General features: G+C 52.0%; 1 protein-coding gene across 3 annotated transcripts in view; it reads right to left on the bottom strand.

The window, feature by feature from the left end:
- Iqgap3 (IQ motif containing GTPase activating protein 3) overlaps positions 1-17,147 on the bottom strand; it is a 35,967-nt gene extending 18,820 nt beyond the window's left edge. Inside the window, exons 1-13 of one of the 3 annotated variants that reach the window (XM_021249450.2) lie at positions 17,017-17,147; positions 12,171-12,258; positions 10,289-10,445; positions 9,408-9,485; positions 7,773-7,849; positions 6,927-6,994; positions 6,726-6,839; positions 6,309-6,487; positions 5,990-6,077; positions 5,299-5,462; positions 4,799-4,886; positions 2,867-3,027; positions 1,215-1,372 (exon numbers count right to left, since the gene is read on the bottom strand). In XM_021249450.2, coding sequence (XP_021105109.2) covers positions 1,215-1,372; positions 2,867-3,027; positions 4,799-4,886; positions 5,299-5,462; positions 5,990-6,077; positions 6,309-6,487; positions 6,726-6,839; positions 6,927-6,994; positions 7,773-7,849; positions 9,408-9,485; positions 10,289-10,445; positions 12,171-12,258; positions 17,017-17,053 — 1,457 coding nt within the window. In that variant the 5' untranslated portion in view covers positions 17,054-17,147. Of the gene's footprint in view, positions 1-1,214; positions 1,373-2,866; positions 3,028-4,798; positions 4,887-5,298; positions 5,463-5,989; positions 6,078-6,308; positions 6,488-6,725; positions 6,840-6,926; positions 6,995-7,772; positions 7,850-9,407; positions 9,486-10,288; positions 10,446-12,170; positions 12,259-16,526; positions 16,667-17,016 lie in introns of those variants that run through there. The other 2 variants (XM_013067940.3, XM_021249451.2) reach the window with 2 other exon arrangements.
- Positions 17,148-18,110: the final 963 nt, after the last annotated feature.

Below are 18,110 nucleotides of genomic sequence, written 5' to 3'. Positions count from 1 at the left end.
GCTCCCAGGCACCTCGAAATCCCTTCCCAGCACAGTTAAAGTAGTTCGGCCTGGCTCCCTCTGCCTGAAGGCCCGGGTGGCTTCCTTCCTCCCTCAGAATGAAAGTCAGAGGCCCACAGCCTGGCCTCTGCGGCATTCCCTCACCTCCTACTCCCCTCTGTGTCAGCCTACTCCACCACCCTGGCTTCCTGATGCCTGGTCTGGTCCCTTCCCTTCCACCCTTTCCCCCTCCCTCTCCCCTTCCCCTCTTTCTTTTTCTTTTGAGACAGGGTCTTACTATGTAGTCCAGGCTAGGCTCAAACTCACTAAGTAGCCCACGCTGGCCTCAAAGTCATGGTGATCTTCCTGCTTCAGCCTCCAGAGTGCTGGGATTACAGGTAGGTGTCAGTACAGCCGGCAAGCTTTACTTTTAGCTATTTTTGCGGTGCTGAGGATTGAACTAGGTCCTCATACATGCTAGACAAGTTCTCCATCTCTGAGCCACAGCCCTGGGCCTCCTGATGTCTCTCAAATGCACCCAGTACACGTTCTTGGGGCTCCAGCCTGAGAGCCACTTAGGCACTTCAGATCCCTGTCCCAATGATCCCCCTACCCAGAAGGCCACGCATAACCCCACAATTCGGAGAGAAAGCTGCCCCTCTCATGTCCCCACCCCTTGCCCTTGTTTGGCACCATAGCTCTTCTGCTCTCTCCCCGAAACCCTGTATTGGGGATTGAACCCAGGACCTTCACACTGAGCTACCCTCAGTCCTTTTTTATTTTGAGACAGGGTCTTGGTAAATCACTAAGTTGCCCAGGCTGGGCTTCAACTTGCAATCCTCCTGCCTCCAGCCTCCCAGAGTGCTGGGATTATGGGCGGGCACCACCTTGGAGCTCTTCTGCTTTTCTAATCATTTGTCTCCCTCTACTTCAAAGCAAGTTCGAGGAGGGCAGGATTTGTTTGGTTCACTGCATTTCCCAGCACCTAGAAGAGTATCTGGCACGTGGCTAGGTACACAAACATCTGCTGTGAAATACTGAATCAGTGGACAAGGGGATGGCCGTGGACCCACCCAGTCCCGGGAAGAGACACAGGCCAAGGGACTGCGCCCACACCCAGAGGGAGGCTGTCCCAAGAACAGGAACCACCCGGAAGGCGAGTCTCGCAGCAGGACTCAAGCATCAGCCCTGTTCTCCTCCCTCACTATCGAGTGTAGCCGACCCCTCACCCTCACCGTCGGGCATTTTCTCCTTCCACTTCGGCCAGGCCAGAGGCAGGGCTCCTCAGACTGCTCCAGAAGCCAGCGGCATCCCTGGCCTCCAGGGCGCGGTTAATCAGGACCACAGCTGAGAGCATCTCCACAGCCACGAAGAGCTCCTCCTGGCCCAGCTCCTGCAGCAGGAGGGTCTGGGTCATTCAATAACAGGTGGGCTCAACACGGGGACACTGAACAGTGTGCTTGAGTCTGAATGCCTCACACAGCATCATTTAAATCTCAGCAGGCTGACGAGGCAGGTGCCACTCACAGCCCCATTCCACAACCAGCCCACGGCTAACGATGCTGACACAGGTGCCTGACTCCAGAGCCACCATGAGCAGTGAGCTCCGCTAGCAGCCACCTGGTCCCTGCTCCACACCGAGAACCGCACTTGGCCCTGGCGCCACTTCCAGCCTGCCCAGTCCTCCTCCTCCTCCTCCAAATCTGCTTCTGCTGCCCCTGTTGAGGCACCCTGCCTGCCTTCTGCACTAGAACCCTGTGATGACAGTGGACGCTGCCCACCAGGCTCTTCTCCAAGCACAAGTGAGCTCACTGAGGCCTCACAGCAATCCTGAGAGGGGAGGACATGACGGCTCCCACTTTATGTACGAAGAAATGAGAGGCAGAAGGTAACTAACTGCCCAATGCCACACAGCTAAGAACTAGCAGAGTTTGCAGTCACTATGCTTTACCTCGTAGTACTTATTGTCGCCTCCTTGCATGAAAGCAATCCACACACTATGACTGTGAGTTCCTGAAGGTCATGCTTGTGTCGGGGTGTGCCTGGCGTAGATTTTCTATGAATGCCTACTGGAATGGGATTCTCTACTGCTTCTCTCATCTTCCAGGAATCCTTCCCTCAGTACCTCCTGCCTCACTTCCCTGAAGTCTTCTGCCCAAACCGTCTTTTCTTTTTTCTCTTTTCGTGTGTGGTACTGGAGGCTGAATTCAGGGCCCTTATACTGAGCTACATCATCAACCCTTTAAAAAAAATTTTTTTTTTTTTTTGGTACCGGGGATCGAACTTGGGTCCTTGAGCTTGCGCAGCAGGCGGCAAAACCACTGAGCTAAATCCCTGGCCCTTAAAATTTTAATTTTGAGACAAGGTCCTTATTAGTGGCCAAGTTGCCCAGGCTCACTCAACTTTCAGTGCTCCTGCCTTGGCCTCCCAGAGCGCTGGGATCCCAGGTGTGTGCCAGCACATCTGGCTCCTTCGGGTGTATCCTAACTTCTCCAACAGCCTGGGAGTCCCTGAGTGGAAGCGCTGTCACCTCCCTGTTGGCGAAGCATACTAACTGACATGAGGCGGGACAGCGGAGTGGCCAGAAGCATGGCCTGCTAGGATTCCTGGTCTGCACCCACTCCCGGTAAGCACTGCCAGGCACGTGGAGCTGGGCAGTTACCCTCTGCCCTTTAGCTTCCTGTCCACTGGACTAGGATAACACCTACCTGACGGGACTCCCTTCAGGCGTGAACGTGTGTGGGAAGTGGAGTTTTCAAGGGCATCGCCTGCCATGATTGCTCAGTAAGACCAGGACAAGTGTCACTCCCCTCCACAATCCCTTGCCAGCATCTCCATTGGCCCCAGCTCGCAGGAAGCCCCACGCCAGCCCTGTGTCTGGGCTTACCCCCTGCTGCTGCTGGAGCACCGCCAGCTCCTGCTGGTACACAGCGGAGGCGCAGGGGTGGACGGGAGGCAGCTGGGCTGCAGGGCTCATCAGCTCCCTCACGGTATCGGAAGCTGCTCCCCTCCGGATGGCCCTGTTGATCCGCTGCACAGCCTGGAGCACTGCATGGGAGGAGAGTGAGAAGTGTGCAGGCTGGGCCTTCCAGCTCTCCTGCTCTCCTGCCTGGCTCGGCTCTGCCAGGACTTCCGTGGGGAAGTCACTGCTCAGAGAGCTGTCGGCTGGGTTTGAAACACCTCTCTCCATGCTCAGGAGAAAAGGGCTTGGGCCACTTTAAGGAGAGGCTCCCCAGGAAGCCATCTGTCAGGCCCAGAGGTTGGGTAGCTCTGCACGGGACACACATAGCAGCTAACAGGGCAGAGGTGACTGCATGATGGACAGCTGGCTGTGGAGCATGACTGAGGCAAGATCAGCCAGGGGCTGCAGAGACAACCTTGGTGACAGCAAAGGCGAAGGCATCACCAGCTCCCGGGTGATAGGAGGAAGTTAGAAAGGTTCCGAGGTTCGCTTTAATCTGAGTTTACAAAATCCAGAGCTTAGAAAATGCCCAGGCAGATCTAGATTTTTGCTAACTGCATCCCATGTCAATCCCTGTAAATTGGTAATTAGTTCTACAGGCTCGATTAAATTTTAGTTCAATAAAAATAAAATTAAATAAAATGTCCAGGCATCAAGGACCACAGACGCTCTTGGGGAGAAATAAGGACACAGAACTCCTACAGAGCCTTCCTGTCAGAGCCAGACTGGAGCCCTACCCCTACCATGCGATGGCAGGGCAGGGGCACAGGGTCTGGCCAGGAGTGAGCAGGAAGCGTCCCGAAGGAGGCCCAGGCAGCCGAGACCTCTCACCTGCTCCTGGCAGGGAAAGTGCTAGAGAAACCTAACCCAGAGGACCAGAGGCCTGGTGACGGAGAGGCTGGGCAATCAAGAGAGAACAGGTCTTCCTGCTCCGCAGAGCTGGGGGTGACGCGGACAGGAGGTGGGGCCGGCTCTGGAAAGGGACTGCCTGTCGGACAAGGCGGCGACTGAAGTACAGTGAAGTACAGCAGTGCCCCAGTCCACCACCGTGATTCTTTCCAAGATTCGGGCTGAAAACTGAATTGTCCGTCCAAGAACCGAGTCAAATTCAATGGTTAGGTTCGATGTTACGGAGAACTTTGATTCAGTTCTCATCCTGTTTGGTTTGTGACCAGAAACGAGGACAGAATTAAGGTCATGAACCAAGGTAGCAGTGTATAGGCTGCTAAAGGGAAGACCCCGTGAAGACCTGAAGCTGCTCAGCACGGGAGGTAAGCTCAGAGGCGTCCAAGATGACTGGCAACAGCCATCAGGACCGACCTAAGCTACTAAGGCGAGCGCTGCCAGGAGTGGCCCTGTGTCCAGGAGCTGAGAGGCCGAGGCCGCAAGGGCCAGTGTCCCAGGCCAGGCATGTGCCGGGCACTCCGCCTCGCGCCTGCAGACAGACTGACCCCTCACGCCAGAGGGAGGCCAGCTCGTGTGTTCTTGAGGGAAGACTGATATCTGTACGTTTTCAAAGGAAACTGAGAATATAACTTTCTCTCATCTGGGAAATCGAGACATTTCAGCAGTCAGGAAGTTCAAACAGCTTGAAACTGTCGGAATGGGAAGCTTCCCGGGAGGAAAGTGCCTGCCCAGTGTGGCACTAACACGGCACTGTCTCTGAGGCCTCCGTGAACATATCTGTACGTCCCCAGGGCAGCCAGGACCAGAGCAGAGCAAGAGGGCAGAAATCCCTCTCCAGGCTGGTGAGCGGGCGGCACTTTCCTTGCCCAGTGTAGAGGCCAGGGAAGGTGTGGGACGCTCTTCCGTGAGCCGACAGGGCACCCAGACCAAACCTGAGCGGTGATGACTTACTGGCCTGCTGCTGGTCACCCTTCACGTTGGCCGCAGCCACCGCGGCCTGGACCTCCTCCTTTTCTAGAAGCTCCACCAGGCCCAGCTCCTGCAGAGGGAAGAGACCAGGGCAGAGTCCTGTGGGGCATGAGCTCCCAGTCCGCCCGGAGCCATCCTCCACCCACCTCCTCCCCTCCCGCAGGCAGAATAGCCCCGCACCAGCCCCTGAGCCTACCTCATCCTTTCTTACTGAACGAGCGTCTGAATAACAAACTGACAAAAGCGGCAGCATTAAAAACAAGATTACTAAGTTGAGGCCCTAATTCAGCAAAGGGGAGCGTACCCCTGCCTCCTAGGTCAGTGTGAGGGACTCTCGGAGGGCCGAGGCTGACTGGCCCAGTAGAGTAAGCTTTAAACACGCGGCCAGCGCCTCCTGATGCCACGGACTGGCAGTGGCGGTGGCCGAGTGGGAGGCCCTCTCCCACCCTCAGTCAGGCAGAGGCGGCAGGAAGCAGACCGACCTGTGCTTTCTGCTCCCGGTCCGAGCTCAGCTGTTCCAGGTACCAGTCAGCAAAGTCTCTCCTCACCCCGCGCAGGGCCAGGGCAGGGTCCTGCAGGGCCTCAAGCAAGCCCTCGGGGCTCTGTCGTTCCACGGCATCATCAACAATGTCTAGAGCCCCACGGACTGAAAAAGGAAGGCCAAGACTCCATGAAGGGCGATGTGAGAAAGCCCTCTTCCTGCCTGCCAGGTACCCGAGCCTGGCCCCTTGGGTTTCTGGGCCACCTGGTCCAGCCCACACTCCTCAGCTTCCTCTCCACAGCCTCCCCTCCCAGCACCTCAGACTGAGGATATTCTGACCATCATAGCCAAATGCCCGCCGTCCTGAGCCTTCTGCTACCCCACCCCAACCTGTGCTCTGCGTTCTCTTCTCAAGGACCCCAGGGAAACTGTCCCCCACCACAGAAGCCAGAGGGTCTGTCCCTCGGCCTCTGTCCTCTCCACAGAAGTCCCTTTAAACAGAAGCCTCCCACAGTGGACCGCTTCTCCAGACACTGATGCCAGAAAGTGGAGCGTACGCTCCCTGAACTACCATCTTTCTCCTGAGGAGAGCTGGCTCAAGCGAGGCGACAGGGCTTTCTGGGGGAAGCCACCCCCAAACCTCCCAGTGCTGACCCTGGAGCACCAGCAGCCCCTCTCGGCCAGTCCCTTACCGTTGACATGGTTGATGTTGCCCTGGATTTCCGCCTGGGTCAGGTAGTAGTCATAGATGTCCTGGCTTTCTCTGTCGTCCTGCAAAAACTAGAGAAGGAAACCAATGCAGGCCCCTCCTGGGCCTCCCTGCCCATCTGCACTGATTTCTTCTGGGGGCTTCCTGAGGCCAAGGCCAGTCACTCTGGGGAACAGACATAGTTAACAGTTTCTCTAACAAGCAGCTCTGGAACTAGAAAGGACAGGAAGAGTCCTGGTTTCACTTGAGACTCTTCAGGTCACTCAACTTCCTGGCCTCAGCACCCCGAGACCCCTCCTCACATGGCTCCTGGCATCGGCAGCCTTCTCCACCTTGGCCTGGGCCAGCAGCTCCTGGTAGAGGGCAGCCAGAGGCTCCCGAAGGTTCCCCAGGAGAGCGCTGGGATTCTGCAGGGCAGTGAAGGTGACCTCGACCACCCCGCGCTCCACCGCCTCATTGATGGCAAGAACAGCTGCGTGGACTGGGAGGGAGGGGGCATGGAAACAAGGTCAGGAAGCCAGAAAGAAGTCCAGGCCAGAGCAATCCACCTACAGACCCCTCCGACATCATGCCCTTCACCTTCCTGGGGGCAGGTAAACCAGGTAGCCTGATTCACCTGCCTGTGGGTGAGAGGAAGCCAGAGCCATCCAAGCAGCAGGAGGCTTGAAGTTCCCCATGCTCACTCGCCTACGCCTAGCAGGGCAGTGGCTGGTCCCTACCTGCAGCCTCATCCACAGAGAGCTCATTGGCCAGGATGCCCCCAATCTTGCTGAAGGCAGGCAGCTGGAGGCCATATTTAGCAAGCTCAGAGGCCATGTTGCTGAGTTCCTCGGCTGCAACGACACCACCAGTACCTTCATCAGGCCCAGACCCTGAGACCCTGCCCAGCCTGTGGTGGTCGGGGAAGGATCTGGGCTTACCTGTGAATTTCACTTTCCCGTAGAGATCATGTATCTGAGGAGCCAATCCCAGCCGGAAGAGGAAGAGACTGGGAAAGAATGGAGAATGGAGGGTGTTGGAAGGCACAGTGCCCGGGACAAAGGGCAGGCACAGGACATGTACTAGGGCCACTTAGAGCTGAAGACCCCTGAGGGCCTGCCTGGAGTCACCCTGATCCACAGGAAATGATGTTATCACGCACCAGGCAAGTGCTAGAGAGATGACTAAGATGGCGTGGGAGGCCTGGTGGGACTGGGAAGGCCTCACAGAGGACACTGGCAGGAGCAAGTCACAGGATGGTGACAGAGGACAGGAAAGGCGCTGCAAGCATGGACCTGCTGAGCCAAGGAGCGGAGGCATAAAAAGATGTGGGAAGTGAAGGCAGGAAGAGATGAACAGCCACAAGATCTGATGCGAATTCCTGTGACACAGCCAGCTCAGTGCTGATGGCTGCCGTGAGTAGGATCAAACAGCCTCTGCCATTCACACTGCATGGCTGGCGATGATGCTTTTTTTGGTGGTGCCAAGGATCAAACCCAGACCTCGCACATGCTGGACAAGCACTCTACCACCGAGCTACATCCCCAGCCTGGGCGTCACTGTGCGTCCATCTTGTTCTGATCCATTAACCTAGCCCAAACCGATGCCCCAATACTTCCTATTCTTTCCCTCCACCCACACAAATGCACCTGCAAACACGCACATCAACCTCAACACAGCCCCATGAACACAAAACCTCTCTCCTGACAGGCTGTGGCCCACCCTCTCTCCTTCCTGTTGTGGTAGTGCTGTCAATCATGGGTCACACCCACCCAGAGGAAGCGCACCTGAGGGCATGGATGCAGTAGATCACTCGGGGCATGTTCTTCTTGTCATAGATGTCTGTGGTCTCCGGGAAGAAGGTCTGGGGGGAAACCAGCCTGCTGTGACTGGAGACAGCACCAGGCATGGCGAGGGGCCAAGCACTGGGCCTGCCTCTCCAGCCTGAGGTGTGCGTCCCCTGTTGCCTGGGGCCTCCATCAGTCTCCTCAATCACTTCCGGTCAGCCCAGTACTGAGAAGGCACTGGGGACACGTGGTAAGCCAGTATCCAGCTACAGACACATGGTCACACAGTGCCCTGGTTGCGTGGAACCCTGACAAGGCCATTAGGCTGCAGGACACAACCCACATCCTCCAGGAAACACAGGCCCCAGTCACTTGGAGCTACAGCGAGGGTCCAGTGAGGTGCCCATGGCCTTGGACCAAACACAGCAGGGCAAGCCACCTGGCTCCAAGCCAGAGCCTTCTGATCGACTGAGCCCCCTGCTAAGAAGGGGGTCACTCCAGGTACATCTTCCCATGCCACCTAGCAATTGTGATGAGACCTAATGCATCCTGGCCATGATATGGACCCAAAGTGTACCGGCCTGAGGACACACGCTCCTATGCTTCTGCCTCCAAAGGATTTTTCATTATGCTGCTTCCTCATCTTAGAGTTCCTTTTTACAGAGAAGGCAAACAACAGAATGAAACCATACACTGTAGGATCCTATCATGCCTAATTTGTATAGCTCCTGTTGGGTGTGGTGGTGCATGGCTGTAATATCAGCATTTGGGAGGCTGAGGCAGGAGGATCACCATGAGTTCAAGGCCAGCCTGGTCTCCATTGTGAGTTCAAGGCCAGCCTGAACTACATAGGAAGACTCTGGCTCAAAAAAAAAAAAAAAAAATTGTGTAGTTCTTTACAAATGGAATTTGTACAGAGCACATGACCCTTCTGCCAACATTAAAGATAGGGCAGGATCGCTGTGCCCACTTTACAGCTGAAGTACACAGAGATTCACACAACGGATGCCTCACATGTAAAGCTGGGGTCTCCGGCCTCAGCCTCCCACCTGCAGTCTATCACCTACAAGGAGGGGCATGGCGAGCCCTGGTGCCCCTGTGAGGCTCAGGTTGGCTGATCTGAGCTGTCTCCTGCACTAACTGGGGCCCCGCTACACAACGGCTGCAGGGTTTTCACCTCCCTTCATCCACAGGGAAGCAGCGAGGCAGGGACCAAGTAACCTGGTTCAAAGAAACACAGCCCCAAGGAACTGTTGTTTGGTTATATTACTTTAGAAGATACATGGAGGCGGGCGTGGTGGTACACTCCTGTAATCTTAGCACTCGGGAGGCTGAGGCAGGAGGATCACTGTGAGTTTGAGGCCAGCGTGGGCTACAGTGAGTTCAAGGCCTGCTTGAACTGTATAGAAAGACCCTGTCTCAAACAAAAAAGATAGATGGAAGGGCCGGGGATTTAGCTCAGTGGTTCCACCACCTGCCTCAAAAGCTCAAGGACCAGAGTTTAATCCCCAGTACCAAAACAAAAGAATAAAAAAGATACATGGAGATGGGCACTAATGGTCCAGGGAGATAAAGCATGAGGGGATGGGGGACTCATGAAGGGTAGAGACAAGCAACAGTCAGGCCCATCGTTACCAAAGGCAGACCGATGTGGGCTATTGCAGATAGCCAGAAGTTGATGTTGTCTGTGTGCCGGAAATGCAAGCCAGTTGCCTGAAAGGGAAGGAAAGAGGAGAATCTATTTCCACAGATCCTGGTGCTTCCTATGGGCAGAGCCCAGACTACGCTTAGAGATCCAAGAGGAAAGGATGGGGGAGCAGAGGACCCCTCTCCCATCCCCCAACCAAGGACGAAGAAACAGAAGTCACCGGGACGGACGGCTCAGCTGGTAAGCCTTCCTAAGAAGGAGAGCAGGAGGGGAAGGGGCGGTTGGGCTGGCTAGAGCACAGAGCAGTGCGTGGGTGGAAGAGTCTGCTTTTCAGGGCATCTTTTTTCAGGTGGTTCTGGGGATTGAACCTAGGGCCTTGCACAAGCTAGGCAAATACTCTACCACTGAGCTACAGCCCCAGGCCATCGGGGCCATCTTAAAGCCCACCTAACAACTGCCCCTTGCTGATAAAGAGTAATATAAACCACCTGACTGGGAGACACCGACTTTTCATTTAAAAAGTTTTTAACACATACGAATTGTACAAGTTAATGGAGCTTTACTGTGGCATTTCCACGCGTGCACGCATGGGCCCTGACCATGGCTTTCCTCCCTCCCACCTCTCTTGTCCTCCCCTTTCCCTGCTGCCCCTGGACCCCTTCCCACTCCCTAATAGTCCCTATTCTAGTCTCAGGAGAGACCCTGGTTAATACCTGTTGTCCAGGTGCAATGATTAATAGTACCCGCTTTCCTCCTTTAAATTGTCCAGATTTGGACAATAAACTGTTCAGTCACCCATGCTCACGGTTGCAAAGAGAAGGGGTAGTTTGAGAGGAAGAAGGTGGAAGGTGGAGTATACAATGCCCACCTGGTACCGCAGTTGCTCCACGTCATAGATCTTCTTTAAGGGGACAACGGAGGGTGCGAAGCAGTGGCCCAGCTTGGCCAGCAGCACCCCATTCCGAAGGCTCTCCTCCAACTCCACCGGGGAAGGAAGCTCCTCCTTCAGGCAGGCCTCCATCCAGCTGCAGGCGTGAGAGCACCTCTCGCTCGCTCTGGCAGCCATGCTGGTTTATTCCAACTCAGGGTCTGTCTCCCTGTCTCCTGCAATGGCCCTGAGCCTCTCCTAGCTCCTGTTCCTGCCTTACCCCGACCCCCCGCCACTGCATGGCTCTTCCCACTTCCTCCCAGGCTGCCCCAAACCCCTGGACCGACCGGCTCTGAGCCCATCTACTCCAAGTCTGTCCGGCAGAGCCTGTGCCTGCCCACCTCCAGTGAGGCTCACAGACTCTTGGAACTCAAAGGCCCATTTTCCCCACCGCCTCCCCTCCATTCCCTGAGCCTCAATTGCAGCATCTGCAAAATGAGGGTGACACCACCTGGATTTCCTGCAGCAGTGGGCAGCTGCCAGGGTCAAATGAACTAACGAATGTGAAAACACTTTGAATATAAGGTTATAAAATATGTTATTGCTGGTAGTTTTACAAAGGAGAAAAAAAAGGCTCCTTAGATGGAATCTCCTAATGTCCCTATGTATTAGGTCTACTAGAAAGTGTGTTTCCACATTTTATTTTTGGTTTGCTTGTTTTTGGTTTGTTTTTGTTTTTGTTTTTTTTGGTACCGGGGATCAAACTTGGGACATTCCGCGTGACAGGTAGGCAACGGCACCACTGAGCTCAATCCCTGGCTGGAAGTATGTTTCCAAAGAGATCAGTCATGGCCTGCTTCCTGCCTTTCGTGCAACAGACACCTGATCTCTTACCTGCTCCACCCTACCTACTTTTTGGGGAACAGTAAAAATAGACTATTGGGTAAAAGGAAAGAATTATGTATTTATCCTGCCCCTCTCGGACAAACTGAATGGCAGGGTGACCAGAAAGCCCTGGGCTGATTGGGGAAAGATCTTTTTTAGAAAAAGATTTCAGGTAACTAATGAAGAAGCAATGTCAGAATTAGAAAATAGTCACTTAGAATCCTGATAAAATAGATTCTAGTGAGGACCAATAATCCAGGAAGCCATTAGATGAAAGGTTAATGGGGAATCTTATGACACAGACACCAGGTTATTACCTGAATTCCCAGATCAGACTTAATTTCACTAAAAGTGGGATGAGCAGTCACGTCCTATAACACACACCACTGTCAATGAAGGCTTCTTGTCAAACAAATTGAACCTGAATTCAATCAAGCCTTTAGAGCCAACATCCATTTATAGGAAATACGTGGCTTACAGGAACAAGGTGAATGACACAAGGAAGCAAATAAAGTCAGGATATAGGATGTTCTACAAGAAAAGTGATCCACTTTCTTAAACAAGCCAATGACCCAAAAAAATGAAAAACGGGAGGTGAACTGCTCTAGGTTAAAGAAGACGTAAAAGACAAGCGTAATAAGTGAGCTTTTTTAGATCCTTATTTGAAAAATCAGATTTTCTTTTTAGACAATCAGGACAATTTGAAAATGTCCTGGGTTTTGATCTTTAGGATTTACAGATACTTTAGCTAGGTATTATAATGGCACTGTAGTTACGTCAGCAAATGCCCCTAGATTTTAGGTAGGTTTTGAAGGACATGGGATAAAAGGATGTAATGCTTGGGATTTGCCTTAAAAAGCAGAAGATGCTATTTCAACCTGCCTTTTTCCACACCAAGGGTCCTTGTCCTGTTGCACTGGCTTTGAGGACAGGTGTCTGGGCTGGGGAGAGTGGGAAAGGCAGACCAGAGAAAATCCACCTTTCTGTCTCTGCTTACCGCTTGGCTTCCTCCAGCCGGCACAGGTACTGATAAGCGACATTCTGCCGCCTCTGCTCGTCCATCTCCTCAGCTGTGAGGCGTTCATCTGAGGGGAGAAGATCAACAAAGGGGGCTTAGGCAGGAGCCTAGCTCTGAGGCTTCTTCTGAAAGACTTTGCTAGAGCTGGGAGCACTGGTGCACACCTGTAACCCTGGTACTCTGTTGGTGAGGAAGGGAAGATCGCAAGCTCAAACCCAGCTTGAACTACACAGCGAGACCATCTCTCAAAAAAGACTGGCACACAGACCTGCCAGAGGCCTGAAACATCTCCCCCATGTCCCAACTAGTCATTCAAGACACCTTTTATCAAGGGGCCTCCTCTTCTTTGCTCCGCAGCTAACTTCCTGTCTTCCTTCTCCTTCCCAAGCCTACGCCATGCCTTCTGGCAGTGCTGTCCAGCACAGGTGTCCAGGGCCTTCCTTGGCTGGGAACTTAGCTCCTTATCTTATCCCTGATTAGACTGGGTTCTCCAAGACCTGGACCTGTGTCATCCTCATTAGGTACTCGGTCAGAGGCAGGGTTCACAGATTCAACTAGGACTCCATTCAACAACCCCTCATCATTCAGTCAATACCTCCCTTTCCTGGGGCCGGGGATTTAGCTCAGTGGTACTGCACCTGTCTCACAAGCGCAAGATCCTAAGATCTATCCCTGGTACCAACGCCCCCCCCAAAAATAAATACCTCCCTTTCCTCAGGCCAGGGCTGGTGGACCTCTCAGAAAACAGAGATTAGTACTAAAAGAGAAAATTTTGTAAGTTAATAACTCCAGTGTAAGGTAATAAGTGTAATCATAACCCATGAATGAAATCTATGGAAGCAGCAGAGGAAGTGAAGGATTCTACCTATGAGCTAGGTCCTTTTCTTTTTTTTTTCTTTTTGTGGTACTGGGGATTGAACCTTAGGGCTTTTGCACTAAGCTACATCCCCAGCCCTTTCTTACATAATTTTTTTTTGTTACTAGGGATGAACTCAGGACCTTGTGCTTGGGAGTCAGGCAGTGGCACCACTGAGCTAAATTCCCAGCCCCATAATTTTTTTTGATTTTGAGACACAGTCTTGCTAAATTGCTAAGTTCCCCAGGCAGTGCTTGAACTTGCAATTCTCCTGTCTCAATCTCCCAGAGTGCTGGGATTATGGGCATGCACTACCACACCCAGCTGAGCTAGGTGAGAACAGGTGCATGAACCGGTAGGCTGGGTTTGGTGGCAAAATCCAGCTACTCAGGAGGCTCAGGAAGGGGGATCATGAGTGCCAGGCTAGCCTAGGCAATTTAGAGATCCTGTCTCAAAATTTAAAAATAAATTATTTTCTTTTAAAAAAGGGATGAGCCTGGGTAGGAAGAATCAACATAGTGAAAATGGCCATACTTCCAAAACTGCTATACAGATTTAATGCAATGCCGACTGAAATTCCAACAATATACTTCACAGAGCTAGAGAAAACAATCCAAAAATTCATTTGGAACCAGAAGAGACCTAAAATAGCAAAAGCAATTCTGGGCAACAGAGACATGGCTGGGGGTATCACAATACCCAACTTGAAGCTATACTACAAAGCTACTGTGATTAAAAACAGCATGGTACTGGCAAAGAAACAGACCTGAGGACCAGTGGAACAGATTAGAAGATGCAGAAACAACTCCAGACATACTCAGCCACCTCATTTTTTTTTTTTTTTTGGTACCGGGGATCGAACTTGGGTCCTTGCGCTTGCGCAGCAGGGAGCGAAACCACTGAGCTAAATTCCCAGCCCGCCACCTCATCTTTGACAAAGGAGCCAACCACCCTCATTGGAGGAAAGATAGCCTATTTAATAAATGGTGTTGGAAAAACTGGATTTCAACCTGTCAGAGATTAAAACTACGGCAGGAGATGTAGCTCAGTGGTTCCGCTGCCCGCCTTGCAAGCGCAAGGACCCGAGTTTGATCCCCAGTACCGAAAAAAAACCCCAAAAAACAAAACACTAGACCCATATCTATCACCATGCACTAAACTAAGATCTAAGTGGATTAAAGATTTAAATATTTAGACAGAAACACTAAACTTGCTGGAAGATAAGTTAGGTAGAACTCTTGATGACATTGGCATAGGAAAAGACTTTATGAACAAAACCTCAGCCATCCTCTTAAGTGAAATAAATAGGACACACATGTGTAAATACCAAATAGTTTCTCTAGTGTGAGAAACTGAGAGTGTAAATTAGGACTAAAAAGATTAAAAACTAATAATTGATACTTCAAAATAGGAAAAGGTCCAAAGGGGTAGGGGTGGTAGGAGGGGAAGGGGAAAGGAAAGAAGGGAAAGAAAAATTATGAGAAAAGGAAAAAAAAATGGAAACGAAGTATGTAAATAGGGAAGGGTTTAGGGGTGAAGGGCTCACAGGGAATGGGGAAAAAATAAGAACCAAGACATATCATGTACAAGTACAAGCACCCAGTGATAAATGTAAATGTATTGTATACCTAAAATGTACCAATAAAAGAATTTAAGAAAAATTAAAAAAAAATAAATAAATAAAAAAGGGATGAGGAAATAGCTTAGGGATAAAGCTCTGGTGAAGCATATGTGAGACTCTGGGCTCAATCCCCAATACCACACACACACACATACACACATAAAGAACCGAGGGCTGGGGGTTTAGCTCAGTGGCACTGCACCTCCCTCACAAGTGCAAGGTCCTGAGTCCAATCCCCAGTACCAAAAAGCAAAACAAAATAAAGAATAGATAGAAAGGGGGAAAGGGGGCCCAACAGAGGGAACCACAGCACTCGGGATTAAGTGGAAGGAAAAGGAGAATTTTTTAAAAAATCACAGGGCTGGGGATTTAGCTCAGTGGTTTCGCTGCCTGCTGTGCAAGCACAAGGACCTGAGTTCAATCCCCAGTACCAAAAAAATAAAATAAAATAAAATAATAAAAAAAAAAATCACAAAAGTATCTTTATTATTGTTTTTTGATATAGGTCACCTGAGGAGGAAAATAATCTTCGAAGCTAAATAAAATGCAGACAACGCTGACCTCAAACTCAAGAAGAGAGAATTCTTTAAAGGAGACAGCATTCTCACTCTTCCCTAGTAGCTCCTTTATGCTATTCTCTCTCCTTCTCCTCCACCTCTCCTTAGGGAAGATAATATCAGATCTCACGGTGTGAGGGGAGGACACACACACACACACACACACATGACAAGAAAACAATGTAGGTGGCTTGCAGAGACTAAGCTTGGTCAATTTGTGCTGGGTCTTTATCCTGTTTCCACAGACTGCATATCCTGCGTAAGATTTGGAGAGGGCAGGGCCTATTTGAATTGGCAGTTAAGAAAGTTAAAAACACACACACACACACACACACACACACACACACACACACTTTCAAGTACAGATTTGAAAGCACCGGCCAAAGGCAGGAAGTCCACGGGCTCCTCTGAGGAGGCCTGCAGGGAACAAGTATTGGTTGTTAAGCATGGAAAATAAATCAGTGAGTGACCTCACCTCAGAGTTATGAACCGAGACTGAGATTGGCAGGACTTTGCGCGCGCACACACACACACACACACTCACACACACACACACTCACACACACACAGTGTCTCGTTAAAAAAAAAAAAGCCCACAAAATATTCTTCCTGCCCTTCTTAGGCTGGAACTAGCTTTCCTTCAAGAAGTGGGTGGACATGGACTTCGCTCTCTGAACCCTAATCTAGAAGAAGGAGGGGTGAAAAAAGAACAGCCGGTTTTGCATTTCACTCAGGATAGGATGGAAACCTCAGCCTTCCCATCCTTTGGCCTCCAGTCCCTCCCTCCCTCTCCAAGCATAGCACTGCTAGTAATAATTGCAGACGACTGGAAGCCAGGCCTACTGGAGCTGAAGCTGCTGGGTAGAGCTCAGGACTCTGCATTTTAACAACTCAGGCACTTTTGGCACCCTGCAGTTTGAGAAGAATTGTCTCAAAGCTGCCTCTTTCTGTTTTACCATTTTTGTTTTTGGTGGTACTGGGGATTGAACCCAGGGACATCACACTGAGCTCTATCCCCAGAGCTTTTTTTTTTTTTTTTGAGACAGGGTTGCTATTGTTCAGGCCAACTTTGAATTCACTATGGAGTCCAAGTTGGTTTTGAACACGTGGCAATCCTGCCTCAACCTTCCAAAGTGTTTGGATTACAGGTGTGTGCCACCAGGGCCGGCTTATTTTTTATTTTGAGACAGGGTCTAGGTGTCTTATTTGCTCAGGCCGGCCTTGAACTTTCCATTCTCCTGCCTCAGGCTCCCAGAGTGATGGGATCACAGGCCTAATCACCACACCCAGTTGCTCTGTACCTTGTTTGTCTAGTTTTGGTTTTGGAGACAGGATCTCATTATGTAGTTCAGGCTGGCCTCGAACTCGAACTCGCAGCAGTCCTCCTGCCTCAGCCTCCCGAGTGCTGGGATTACAGGCGTGCACCCCCACCCCCGGCTTCCAGGCGGCACCCCCAAGGCAGGCGTCCCCCACGTGCCTTTCGGAGTCCAGTCCCGGGACAGCGCTTGGTAGGCGCGGTAGCGTCAATAGCCCCGGGTTTAAAGGGCCATCTAGGCCACCTTGCACAACCTCCGGACCCAGGAGCCCCGGAGTCCGGCGTCAGGGAGACAGCCGTTCCAAAGGTGCGAAGCGGGCCACCGTCCCGCCCACCGGCACCGGCACCGGCACCGGGGCTCCCGTTTCCTCCGCACCGAGCAGCCCCCCGCCCCGCCCGCCCCGCCCGCCACCCCGCGTGCCCAAGCCCCTCAGCCGCATCCCGGCGTACCCGCTTCGGGCCCTCCCGACACTCACAGGCCTCCCGACCCCGGCGCTCTCCTCCGCCCTCCATGTTGCTCCTTCTTCCAGGTTTGAATCTCCCGCCGCTGGGCCACCGCCCCTCGCCGCCACCACCCTGGGAAGGGCTGCTTCCGGTCCGCGGCGCAGGGAACTCTGGGATTTGTAGTTCCGGGCCGCGGAGGTCCGCATCACGGGTGGGTAGGGAGAGCCCTGGTACTCGAGGCTGCGGAGGAGGGGGTCCGAGGCTGGGAAGGCCCACACCCTGTACCCCAGTTCAGGCTCACTTGGCTTGCTGTTCCTCCAAGGGCTACCTTCATTTCAGGTAGCCCTTGCCTTCATTGTTTCCTCTAATGTTCCCTTTCACCCTGCTCAGCTTTCCACAGTATCCCTGGGACTCGTTCTCTTAGGGGCCTGCTTGGTGCTGTGCACTAAATCAGGTGGCGGATGCAGAGACATAAACATTGTTAACGCTCTAAGAAGCCTGCTGTTCTGGCTCAAGTCCTAGACATATAGTTAAACAAATTAGAGGTCAGTGATGCCCAGAGAAGGGAGTTGGTTTAAAGGGCTGCTTCCTAGAACCAGTTGATCTGGGCTGAAAAGTAAGGGAGAATCTATCAGATTCAAGGAGGGAGTTTGCATTAGTTACTTTTCTCTTGTTGCTGAGGCAAAATACCCAACACCCAAAGTTAAAGGGGAAAGGGTTTATTTGGATCACAGTTTGTAGAGATTTCAGTCCATAGCCAGCTGGCTCCAGGGCAGGGTGGCCTGGCAGAGGAGAAACTGTTTATGGTGGCCAGAAGGTAGCAAGCAACTAGGGAACCTTAACAGCCTCTTTCTGGCCCTTTTTATCTTATCCAGACTACTGGGATTAGGGAGGTCCCAAACCAATCAGTGAGCTGGTTTAGTAATCACACTCCCTGAATCCCAGCATCACACACTCTAGATGCAGCTACCTCTGACAAAAACCCACCTATGACTGCACAAGGCTTTGGGGGACATCTAGACCCAAACCATAACAGAGGCATTCTAACCTGTGGAAACAGCCTATCCAAGAGCAAGGCACTGGCGTCAGGAAATTAAACTCAGTTCAGTTTTAGGGGAGAACAGAG

The sequence above is a fragment of the Heterocephalus glaber genome, unplaced genomic scaffold, assembly GCF_053883595.1.
Source record: "Heterocephalus glaber isolate CG9 unplaced genomic scaffold, H.glaber_assembly_v1.0 deba00001795, whole genome shotgun sequence".
Classification (NCBI taxonomy): Eukaryota; Metazoa; Chordata; class Mammalia; order Rodentia; family Bathyergidae; genus Heterocephalus; species Heterocephalus glaber.
The sequence above is the reverse complement of the archived record's forward strand: the minus strand, read 5'-3'. Positions and strand labels throughout refer to the sequence as shown.